The sequence below is a fragment of the Cicer arietinum genome, chromosome 2, assembly GCF_000331145.2.
Source record: "Cicer arietinum cultivar CDC Frontier isolate Library 1 chromosome 2, Cicar.CDCFrontier_v2.0, whole genome shotgun sequence".
Taxonomy (NCBI): domain Eukaryota; kingdom Viridiplantae; phylum Streptophyta; class Magnoliopsida; order Fabales; family Fabaceae; genus Cicer; species Cicer arietinum.
Window position 1 is genome coordinate 36397884 of NC_021161.2, and position 13073 is coordinate 36410956.

The 13073-nt window shown below is 28.0% G+C and overlaps 1 protein-coding gene across 15 annotated transcripts; it reads right to left on the reverse strand.

Annotated features, from left to right (window-relative positions):
- Positions 1-3249: 3249 nt before the first annotated feature.
- LOC101491410 (uncharacterized) lies at positions 3250-11619 on the reverse strand. Of its 15 annotated transcripts, none has more exons than XM_027331691.2 (8): positions 10406-11614; positions 10077-10120; positions 9798-9929; positions 7988-8129; positions 6062-6260; positions 5357-5443; positions 4136-4525; positions 3250-3459 (listed from the first exon to the last, which is right to left on the reverse strand). In XM_027331691.2, exons 4-8 carry the CDS (start codon positions 8098-8100, stop codon positions 3418-3420), a joined length of 831 nt encoding a protein of 276 aa, XP_027187492.1. In that variant the 5' UTR covers positions 8101-8129; positions 9798-9929; positions 10077-10120; positions 10406-11614; the 3' UTR covers positions 3250-3417. The 15 variants fall into 15 exon arrangements, with proteins under 15 accessions (XP_027187492.1, XP_027187488.1, XP_073221096.1 ...); XM_027331687.2 differs by having other exon boundaries at positions 7988-9365; positions 10406-11612; XM_073364995.1 differs by having other exon boundaries at positions 7988-9365; positions 9747-9929; positions 10406-11612.
- Between the last annotated feature and the right edge of the window lie 1454 nt (positions 11620-13073).

A 13073-nucleotide genomic window follows, 5' to 3' on the forward strand; every position in this document is an offset into this window, starting at 1 on the left:
TAAAAAAAATCATCCTAATGAGTGAAGATATATATATATATATATATATATATATATATATATATATAAGTCTCTCTTTTTATTTACACATATGCTCCAAGTAGTAGAATAGAAACAAAGGAAACCTGAAAAACAAAAATAAAGTAAGAGTTAAGTCATAACAGAAGTTGTATTTCCAGTATCTAGACTTATGCCTCCTGTTAAGTTCCCGCAAAACAATTCTTCCTTCCACAATGATTAGTATATCGTAAATTATTTACAGATAACCACCTTGAATTGAAATCCACCATAATCACATTAATTAATAACTAAAAAAAAACAAAATCGAACAACATGAAAGAATCTAATATACAACTTGGGTCAAACACTTCTTAAACAAATCTAATAGAGTAGACAGAAAGAAAAACGATAGTATAAATTTGTTATCATTTGAAAAATAGAATGTCAAACCAACTAAAACAAAATGAAAAAGAAGAAAAGAGTGAAAATGAAGGAAGAGAAAAAGAAGGAGTGATTGAAAAAATGCCTACCATTTTCAGTTCACTAACCTGTAAACCATGGTTGGCAACCAACAATGTTTCTTCCTTTTCTCATACATGTAGAATTATCCCATGCTATATATATATATATATCACAACAACCAAAAAAACATCAAGAGAAAACCCTCTCAACAATGAAATTTTCTTTTCAAATAATACCACACTATAACAGCAACACAGATAAATGAATAAATGAGATGTGAATTACAAATAAAGAATGAAATTTGAAATTAAATAAATGTAGTCAAAACTAAATAATACTCCATCTCTCAGGAATGTTAATAACAGAAAAAATTCGTACAATGTTGATTTCTTCATAAGTTTTTTATTTAGTAAGTCACTAAATTAAGCTTCATATAATGATATAATAGTAATCTTACCTTTCAACAACTGTTGGAAATACATATTTTATCTCATAGAAGTGTTGGACTAAAACTCGCATAGATACAACTTCTTTGTCGTAATAACCACTTTGAATTGAATCTTCATTGTCCCCACAAAAACAGAAGCAAATGAAGAGAGAATCATAAAAACAAAGTAAAATTAATCAGGGGCTATATATATGTCCAGTTTTACCACAAAGGATAGTGACAATTAGAAACTCTAGTTTCAATCTCATTTCCATCTACTACATTAGCGTCTGCCTCATGCATTTTCATTCAACCAAATGCTTAAATTCAAGAAACATAAAAAAGGCATATAAAGTGAAGGCAAAGTTATTAAAAAGTTATCATTACATTGTGATCTCTGATAGGTAATGCACTCTTCCTCAAATGGTCTCGATGTTGTAATTTAAATGAAGTGAAGGCAAAATTCCATACATTTAAAACGTTAAGAAACAAATGATAGTTCTAAACTTTTTCTTCTTGTTTAACCAAGCAAATTTGTGGTAAAGGCATGATAATTTTATTACATAGTGAAAAAAAAGAAAGCATAGACATGAGCAGATGAAGAAAGTATAAATCTTTAAAAACAAATAACTTAAAAGGTAAAAAGAAGGACCAAGTAAAATAGGTATACCATGAAAAGAAGCAACTTTATGAAGTGAAGCTTCTTGACCCTCTCAATCTTACATGCCATAACAAGCAACATCTTGGAATCAACTAACCACCTTGTAATAAATAAATAAAATCAGTTTTCACCATTGAGACATTTCCATAAACACTTTGTGAGTGTTAACTTTGAAGAAAAGTTGTACATCATGTCACTCCCATAGCACTTCTAAATGTAGAATAGAGATGAATGTGTCAATTACCAAACAATTGAAAATTAAATATTAGATTAAAGAAATTAAATTCTAACTCAAATGATTTAGTCTACTTAATATATAATATATAAATATTGATGTGGAAAAAAATATCACACTTATTAATTACAAAATTAAGAACACTAAAATACTCTTTTTTTATACTATAAAAATTATCTTACCAAAATTTCGTGAGATGATGAGGTGTATTGTTTTTAATTACGGTCAATTAGTAAGTAATGTTATATTATCTTTTCTTGTATAATTAGTTGTTGACATTAATTAACATTAATATTAATGAAAATAGTATATTTTTCATGTTTTCAAAAAAGTGAAAATAGCTATTTAAAACAACTTTCAACTCTTTTTACTTTTTCTGTTTTAAAAACTGTAATTTCAAAAATAATTTTTAAAAATAATTTTTTGAAATATACATTTCAAATAAATTTTTGCTTTTTTAAAATTAAACCAAACAGATTCTTAATTTTAGAATGGATCTATTATTATTATTATTTAATTTTTAACAAGTACTATTATTTAAGAAGATGAATATGTAGGAGTATAAAATTAAGGTGGATCTATTATCATGTATGTGTTTGATATGCATTTAATATAAATTTACATAATATTGTACTATTATAATATATTTTTGAGATAAATAAAAATCGTAATATTATTTTTGATCTTCTATTTTACCACATTCACAAAAAATAGTCTTTTTATTTTAAAATCAATTTTTATACCCTCTTTTTTCATATTCGATGTAGTTTTGGTTCTAAATTAAAATTTAGCATATAAAATAGGCATTTTTAACTTAAAGAATTGTGATTCATAGTTCGAATTGTAAATTTGAAGGGAAAATATAATTTTTACCGTAAAAAATTACTGTTTTTTAGATTAACAGTCACCATTTCTAAAATAACAAATGTGAAAATATAAAGATGAAAAAGTTCAATTTTAAAATAGAAGAACTATTTTAGTAAATATATTAAAATAAATTATCAAAAAATCAATTAAATCTAAATAAAATAATAATATAATAAGATATAAATCATATAAAATAAAATAAATCGCGTATATTTTAAATATAATAGAATAAAAGTAAATTGTATTTACTTGTACTTAAAACAAAAAATATGATTACTTGTTTGGAGACTGAATATAGTATATTTTATAAAATTATCAAAAATATGATGATCAAATATTTATAGTCTTAATTGGAATCTATTCTTATGTAAAATCTATCTGATTACGTGAAATTCTAATCCAATATTAAAACTGGGTTGAAGTAAAATTTAGAAATAAAAAAGAAAGAGTGGAGTCTTCTTTATCAAAATGGTTGGCATTTCCACATGTATATATGTCCATACAAATTTATAAAGAAAAAAAAAACAATCAGTGCCTAATAATTGATTTTTGCATTGTTCACAGTCATCAACTGAAAAACTAAACAGAGGTTATGAGTAACAACTATATTGAACTATTAGATTAGGTGATTTAATATATGACTACATTAGAAATTATTACAAGATGGTAGAGATTCACATATATAATAATTTAGTGAAATAATATTTAACTTTTTGACTTGCTTATCAAGTAACTGATATTGAGTGAGCTTGATTAAATGGTTTATCAATTAGTGTTTCCAGCTTTATTTCTTAAGATTCTCCATCTCTGCAACCAAAATTTGAATAAACATGAGAACATGTAGCATAAATAATACATAAGAACAAAAACTAGTCACTTGTCACATATATTCAATTTCATTAGCTACATTAACAATTTAATTTAAGTTGACCAATATAAAAATAAAAATAAAAAGAGTAGCAAAATTAGACAAGGAAATTAGATTTCAGCAATTACAATACTTACTTTGTAACTAAGTCAATAAGGATCAAGCTGAGGAATAGTACTTCCAATAATAAATGAAAACAAAAAATGGCATGCACATTACTAAACAATTCATCAATTGTTTTCTCTTAATCGTCTTATTTTTTTAAGTCGGTTAAAAGATAAGTAAATTTTGACAATAATTATTTTAATTAGGGATCAAACTCATATACTTCTTATCGATTCAATCTTAATTTGAAACAATTCATCATTTGCTAACATATGTCAAAATATTTTTTTTAATTGTACACGGTATCTTCTAGTCGAAACTAGGAGACTAATCATTTGAGATACAAAATCTATTTAATAGATTGACTTCTCTTAACATGAACCCATCAAAGATCAAAGAACTCACTTATCATTTAAATTTTTTTAACTAAAAGTTTATAATTAAATAAATTACTATTAGTAGTAAATAAAGGAAATTAAAATTTCACAAATTTAGAAGAAAAAAAATTACCTTAGACAATTGTGCAGCATTTCTATCAACAGGAAAATCATCTCTTCCAGCTATCTGGGCCCAATTCCCTTCACCCCATTTCTGAACAGCAGCTTGTAGTTGCATATCCTCTTCCTCTGACCATATTTTTCTTTTCTTTTGAATTGGTGTGTTGTGATTAACTAATTCATTTTCTTGTAAATCTTTTGTTGTTGAAGGTACATTGATGATGTTTGACCTTGGTTGTCTCTCAACAATAACTGGAAAATTAATGTTTTTCTCTTGTATATAATAAGGTTGTGAATAAGTTGTACTAAATGAAGCATGTGTTGGAACATTTATAGTTAAAGGAGCTTCAATTGTTAAGCTAGTTGGTGTAGATTGGCTCATTGATACAGATGCAATCATTGCCTATTGAATTCACAAGAATCAACTTATTACTATAAAGTTTACAATCTTAATCAATCATAGCTTAAATCTCATATTAGAACATAGGGCCCACTTTTAATTTGTGGATCCATTTTTCTTTTCTTTTTCATTATAGCAGGACACTTTTAATGTGTGTGTAATGTAAAACTTAGTAACAAAAATATTAGTGAGATAAAAGTAAAGCTTAATACTAAATATTGTGACATTAGTGTAATGTCCGTTTTAAAAAATAAACATAAAATATAAACTAACAAAAATGTAATTTGAGAATGAGTTTTTTATCATCAAATTCTAACAAGTGTTTTTTAGAACCTAAAAATCAATCAGTCATTTGATTCAACCACGACCAGTTTTCAATCTCTCAAAATCAGATTCAGTCTGGTTGATATTTGGTTGGTTCAACCAATTTTTTTTATAAAAAAAAAATATATTTTTACTTTAAATTGCTCTTTCAAATTAAATTACCATCTTTTAAAAAATCTAAATTAAATTGTCACACAATTCGGAATATTTAGTCAAAATTTGAAAAATGTGCCGTAAAGCACAAGATATATAAAGGATCTTGCTATAATATGGTTCCCTTATAGAATCAATAAATAGAAAATACGTTTTTATTGAAAAAGACAACATATTCATTGTGGTATTAATTTCAAATTTTCAATCAAATCTTTTTAGTTTGATTTATTATTTTTATGGTACAACTATAATTTGATTTATTAATTAATGGCTAGTATTTGTCAAAATAAAATTATTAGAAGGGTAAAGATATTTGGATAAAAATTTAATTATATATTTATTAAATTATATAAGTACCTCCACACATGCTGAAGCTTGCAATGCAGTTTGCTGGGGTATGGCTGGTAAAGTTTCCCGTTCACATTCCAAGTCACTATCATCATCCTACAACCAAAATTCAAAAGTACAAATTAAATACTTTATCAATTAGGTGGAAAAAATAAAATAAGATCCATAATTATTTTAATTATGATTGGAACTCATTAACTATTTAAATTCAATCACTTAATTTAGATAATAATTTCAATATATTTAGATCGTAAAAACGTACTAATTTTTACTAGAAAAAAATAATACTGTCTGCCATAATTATGGTTAAATTTCATGATGTAGAAAATCTACAGTTAAAATTGAATATATCTCAACATAATTTCTAATTTTTAAACCATCATACACTGAGTAATTAATTTTTAATAACAAAACTGTTTTGTCAAAATATACTGTACCAAATTTCAAACTGGAGATTCAAATTTGAAAAGTTAAAATTCAGGTGAATGATACAGAAAATTTGAACGAAACTTCAATATTTCTTTAATGACACATTACAAATAATTTATCCAAAATACAAATATTAATTTGTTTAATTACATACAATTTTACACATAGAAAATATATTTTCAAGATATTACGTCTAAAATAAATCTTAAACAGAAAAAAAAAAAAACAATGATTTTGAAAATCGAAAAAGAAGTAAAAAATATAAAAAGTTGAATAAATACAAACCATAGGTGAAGAATATTGATTCTCAAAATAATCATCAATCAAGGGATAACCATAGGCCAAATGACGCCATAATATTCGATACTCTTTGGCACTCGAAATACCAGTTGAAGATTTATTTACCAACTCGTTCCAATTAATTTTCCAATGTGCATGATTCGCTATTTCTTGCAACAACTTCAACACGGTGCTTGCGTCGTATCTATGAACATCAAAACACATCAATAATGGGAGTATAAAAAATAAAAATAAAAATAAAAATAAAAGAATGAGAAATACTTTTCTAAAAGAAAAAGAGAGTCTTCCTCGGTGAAAGAAAGTTTATTATTCTGGTTCTTGCTCTGTTGTTTTCTTTTCATTGTCTCTTTCAAAGTCTTGTAGAAAGAATATTTTCTCTCCATCTCTAATGAAATTTTGAAATTTTGAGCAAAATACACGTTTTATGTATTATTTATAATAAAGACGGGGAATATTTATTTATTATCTAATAATGAAGATTGGGGTAGAGAAATTGACGGTAACAACCGTATTATCATTCTTGATTTTATTTGAGATTTATATATGAATTAATAATATTAAAAGAGATACTAATTCTTTTTGTAAAAATAATATTAATTGAGTATCAATTATAAAAGTCCAACAAAGATTTCCAATTTTTTATATAAAAAAAGTCACTTGTGTTTTGATAAGAAAAATAAATAAATTTAAGTTGTCTTCTAAAGGAAGATTTTTTATTTTTTTAACAATCGAGAGAAGATAACGTAAAGTAGTTTTTTGTGTAAACTAGTTTTTATTTTTTATTAAAAGTATAAATTAGTTTTATATTAATGTTTAATGAGGAATACGATATTTAGTAGTTTATTTTCAAAATGCACTGGTTACAAAAGGTTCTTTTTTATTTCTGATATATTAATGTCATGAATTGTAATTGAATGTGAGTGTAATTCTCGCTAAACTTTTAACAATAAATAGTATACAAATATATAGTATTAATATAAATAATAAATTTTAAATAAATATTAAAATTTTGACTATTTATGAATTAATTTTTATTAAAAAAATTATATTTATTTATTTAAATTAACATAATACACCAATCGAAAACACCACAAATCTAAATTATTTCAAACCGAAAAGAAGAAATTTACGAAAAGACTCGTAGTATCCAGATTAATAGCATAAAATGACAATGTCTACAAATTTGATGAAATTAAAGTGATATATAATGTTGATGACGCTAAAGTCATTGATTGAATTTATTTGTACTGAATCAAAGTTAATATGTCAACGTAAACAAGATAACACTACAATAAAATAGAAATATCAAACAATGCATCACACGAACAAAATAATGTCACACTCAAAAGACGAAATAACAAAAAATATAAATTAAAAATATATATACATAAACCACACTACAAAAAAATTGACTTATCGTGACACACAAAGTTTGTCACTAAACATTAAAACCTGTAGGTATAGGTCAATAATACTTTGAGTGTCACCCAGAATAAGTGTCAACTTTAAGGGGGCGTCTTGCAACACTTTTAGGACGGGCATTCCATGTTTTGAGGTCTGTCACTACATGTTTTTGATTTCTATCTACAATGATGACTGTCACTAAACACTAGATAAATATAAATAAAAAATTTATCTATTTCTAATATCGTCTGTCACTACAAATAAGATAATATAAATAAAAAAAATTGATCTATTCCTACGATATTGTCTGTCACTAAAACTTTTTATTATTTATTAAATTAAATTTATTTTATTTTATCTCCCTACTAATTATAATTCTAAATTATTAATACCAGTAAATTAAATTTAAATTACTAATCACTTTACTTGTATAGCACAAAGTGAAAACATTTAAACTAAATTTGAACATCAGAAATGTTGAATCAATATTTGTAAAGAGGCACATACTTGAAGAAACTCAAAATAGCCAAGTCCATCATGAGTCCAGTACTTCCATACATCACCAAAGTGCCCTGGTCTCTCCTTCCAAGGTCCAACGGCCTCTTTCCATCGATATTCATTAACCAATCTCTTTCGACCAAACAACCACCTGATGCAATATAATGAAAAATACCATTCCAAAATGTTATTTGATCAATAATTAGATTGCTTATGCACAAACTAGAAGAGTGGACTGGAAAATGAGATTGCAAATGATGCTTACTTAAACTACAATATGTACTACAGAATTTAAAGATTGTAAAAAATAGATACATCATCTCAGTACATCAAAACTCAAATTTCACTAAAATCAACTCTCTTGTCAAGAAGAGGAGAAGAAAATCAAGAAAACCATTCTTTGAGAACTAAATAAATGTAAATTGAGGATTGTGAGGTATGTGTGAAACCAAGTATTTACGAACTATTACAATTAAAATGCATATTTTGCTTTCACATTCCTATCCATTTTTCTATCCTTATAAGTGAGCATACCAGTACCATATACTATATATGCAAGACTAGAACACGTAACACAGAACAAAAATAACCAAGTAAATAGATTTCATGATAGATATAAATGATTAAACACTAAACGCTGCAAACGATTCAATATCTCATTGCATGGTTATAGGCCTGTACATAAATATGTATGCATTTTGTGTGTTCAGATGTTATAGAAGTGGAATTCCACATAAGCCGATATTCAAATGATATTTCAATATAATTTCAATTTTATATCAAGCAATCAAATCGCAGTTCCATTAAATTTTTGCCTTCCAAGTAAATACTTATTTGATTCAGGTTCCAATGAAACAGCTCTAACTTGAATTGTCTATAATCATTGTTGTAACGATTGGGGGGGTGTTGTCAGTCCCCTCCTTCCCTCAGCTATAGAGCTGAATTTAAAATAAAATAACAAAAATCTGCCAAGCTATGGTAAATAACAATTATCACTCGATCCATTACTGGTAACCATAAGTGATTTGGACAATTCAAAGAGAAAGAAGAATGAAAATATAAAGAGCAACACACTCTTCACATCACATAAATGTGAAGTGAATTCCAATCAGATGATCATTTGAAGCATCTAAAAAATATCCTTTGTATACACATACATAGACAGAGAGAGCAAAACTATAGCATCAAAATTAAAGCTATAGCAACGTAATTAAGAAATAAGAGCTGAAAAAATGCTAATTTAAAAGCAGCAGTATCTCACATCTTGAGCCATTTGGCTCACTATATCTGCAAAATTTGATGCTACTTTCTCAGCAGAAGCTTTATCTGAGAATATTACAGAATCTAATGCTACTTTACACTTCGGAAATGGTAATTCACCCCAAATCTAAAAACAAACCCAATAACAAAAAATCAGTCCAAATTACACAAATTTATAATAAAAACACACAATATGAAAGTTGCAACACAAACTATCTATATAGACACTTCACAAAGATATTCCCTCTCCACTAACAAAAAGAAGCACCGAGAGGATCCTGAAATTTCTTCCCTTTGCACTATCCAAATAAATAAATTATGAAAAAGGAAATTAAAATACTGTTGCAACAAAAATGATAGAAGAAACCAAAACTGAATAAATACTACCATACACTTACGGCCCAGCTATATTTGTATAAAAAAACACACAGTATGCCAAGACTATATTGGTATAAAAAAACATTTATAAATAATAACTGCAAAACAAGATTAGACAAAATAAACTTACAGCCCAGCTAAACAACACACAGTATGCCAAGTGAACATCCAAGTCTTATACCTCACGTTAAGTAAACCAGCCTCAATGAACAGAAAAAAACGCATCTAGCATAACATCATAGTTCAATTTTGCCCATTTCTGAATGAAAATGTATTATTGAAGAGTGCTTGGAACCCCCCTTCAAAATATTTTCTGGAAGACAACAATTAACCCCATTTCTTAAACAATTGAAAGATGAATGAGTTTTTTGTATACATAGGATGGGTTCAAAATAAGAGTAAGATAGTAGAAATGAGGGTAATTGAGATGTAATAATAAAAGAGTTGAAGAAGCAAAAACCTGATTGTTAGAAAATTTGAATGTAGAACCCAGATTTTGGAAGCCTGCAAACAAAACAAGAAACGAAGTCATATATAAAGAGAAAACAAGTCAATAAACAAATCACAGTGAATCCTCAATATATCTCAAATAGAAATCATTCATTAAACAATATATCTCAAATAAGCAAAGTTATTATAAAAAACAAAAGGGGTAGCATACTTGAGAAACCAATACATATTTTTCTATGACTAAATGGTAATCTTCAATCTTGCATTGCATAGCTGCCACTATATATCTATCCTTAAACACCTCATTGACAAACATATGACGAATCAAAGAGAACCAACCTCAGGAGCATAACATCAAACACCTAACACTCACTCTTTCACCTAACCAAAGTCCAATTCTCAAAATGATGCCGGTTTTCAAAACCCCATTCAATGGTTACTCCGTCAAGTCAGTCCATTCTACGAAAACCACATAGCCGTCGCCACCGCTCAACCCCGCTTGTCGTGACTCTTTCCTCTCCGGTTCATGGGATGACGCCGTCAAATTATGAACTCTCAATCGTCCTACTTCTGTTTGCACTTTCAAAGAACGTCTATTCCTCCATTTGGAACCCTCGTCACGCCGATGTGTTCGCTTCCGCTTCCGGTGATTGCACACATGCACAAGTTAGCAAGCAATTTCTCAAACACAATCACAACTCCGAAAATAAGAAACAAATTAAATAGCAAAAAAAAAATCAGCCAAGCTTCTCATTTACTTGCAAATGCATGAGAGATTAAATAAAAAACACAGATACAAATCCCTGAACGAACACACTCAAATCGAACAAAGCAGAGTGAGATATTCAAGTGCCGTTATAAATTATTGCTAGTTTTAGAAAATAGGTAAGAAGCAGCACAACACAACAATGACGGCGAGGTCGAGAATAGCATTGACGGTTGAACCGGAGCTGTGGTTGAAGAAACACAACGGGTATACGTAGATCTGAGAGTGAAGGACAACGAATATCGATCAAGAGTGAGAGCAAAAGCAATAAGATATCGTGTTATTGAGCAAAAGCAACGGAGAATGAGATCTTTTTGGAGAGAGTGTGTTTTGAGAGACATTAAAAGATGAGTGTCACAATAGATATTTTTTTTGTATTTTTTGTAGTGCCACTTATTTAAATAAAATGATTGAGAAAAAAATAATGTTAAGAGATGATTCCAAAAAAAAAAATAGACCTTCAAATTACTTCTCTGATCTATGATGAAGAAGAGAGATTTTGCAACTAAGTTATTTTGTGAATTAGTTATATTAGAGTATGATCTTAACTATCATTCAATCTCTACTAATGGTATATATAAGAAAGTGATTAATCCGTACAAAGTAAACCCCAACATCTGATTAATGGAATTGAACACGAAAGCATCCTCATACTTTGATCTTGAAGCTCCAAAGCATTTTGATAGGGCACGATCAATAGAAAAATGGTTACTCATATGAGGCTCTATTTATAAAGAAAGGGTTTTAGGTTAAAAAGGCATAAACTCCGCAACTACCATGTCTTAATTCACTCGTATGATAGCTTATGTTTGTTACCAAAAGTCTAGGACCAAGAAAGACTCATTTTTTATAAGAATTATGACTTGATACAATTGGTTGATCGGTTATTTTAGACCTAATCAATTAATTAATCGTAAAATTGGATTAATCAATTATTGTATCAAGAATAATCAATTTATATGACTAATCGGCAACATAACCATTCTCAAACATAGTTTTAAATCGGCAACATAACCATTCTCAAACATGGTTTTAGAATTTGGTTCAATTACTCAATTTTGTATGGAATTGTCAAAAGTATAAAATTGTAGACTATTACAAAAATCATCTCAATCACGTGGACTTCGTTTGTACATGAAATTTCAATTTTAAAGTTATAAAAATGACAAAGAAAGAAAAGCTCGAAACTTACTAGAATACGAGAAGAAGAAGTTAGACAACTGATGAATAAAACAAAAAACAGAAGAAGACACCAATAGCAAAGACAATAAATACAAAACTTGGAAAGAAAAGAAATTACTTTCCTTAACAGGGGAGCAAAAGGAAGTTAAAAAATCATTCAAATCCAATTATCGGTAACAAGCAATCCAAAATTATAAAAGTTTATGGGAACTTTAACTGTAATTATGATCATCTAATGCTCAAGATCGCCGCAGCATGCTTCCAAATCCAACTATTAAACTTGTCACTTCCATGATGTTATATCAGGAAAAATGAAATGACTCCAGGCAGAACACAATAAATTTGTAACAAGTAAATAGCCACATGGTCACCCCACATTTTAGATATGTCACTCTCTCGAAGACTTCTAGTCTCGAGGAGCTAGGACGAAATACATCTTGGAAGAAATCCACCTTGAATTTGTTACTTCAAAATTTGCATACTTTGCATTTTAGACCATTACCAATCCAAATCACTTTAGACTATAACTTAGTGTGATGGATTATCTGAAGATCGAAATAGCAAGGGTTGGCATCACCAGAAGATGAAATCACTAATTGTTCATCAGTTGCAATGTTCAGAGCTTTGAGGATACCAAACTATCCGAGTTTCAAGGAAACCTCTTTAGCCCTTATCCAAACTAAGACACAATGACTCTATCCGTAACAACAAAAGCTCCAAGCAATCATTATCGTTGTTGAATTGTAATGGCTCTTAAATTACATTAAGACCTGAATGAGTGAACCCTTACAACGACTTTAGTTATAAAAAAAAAAATAAAAAAAAAAACTCAACTCAAAATTGTTATAAATAGAGTGTTATCCTCCTAATATCGCACGTCTTTTCATACTCGTATATTGTAATGTCTTACTTTGACATCAAAGTATCTTTGTAGGTACATCTTCCACTTAATGGAATATCAATAGGAGAAGCAAAAGTGTACAAAGAGTCACCAACAAACAATCATTGGTCGAAGTGATCAAGTATGTATTCTCAAACTGATGTATATTTAAATAAGTA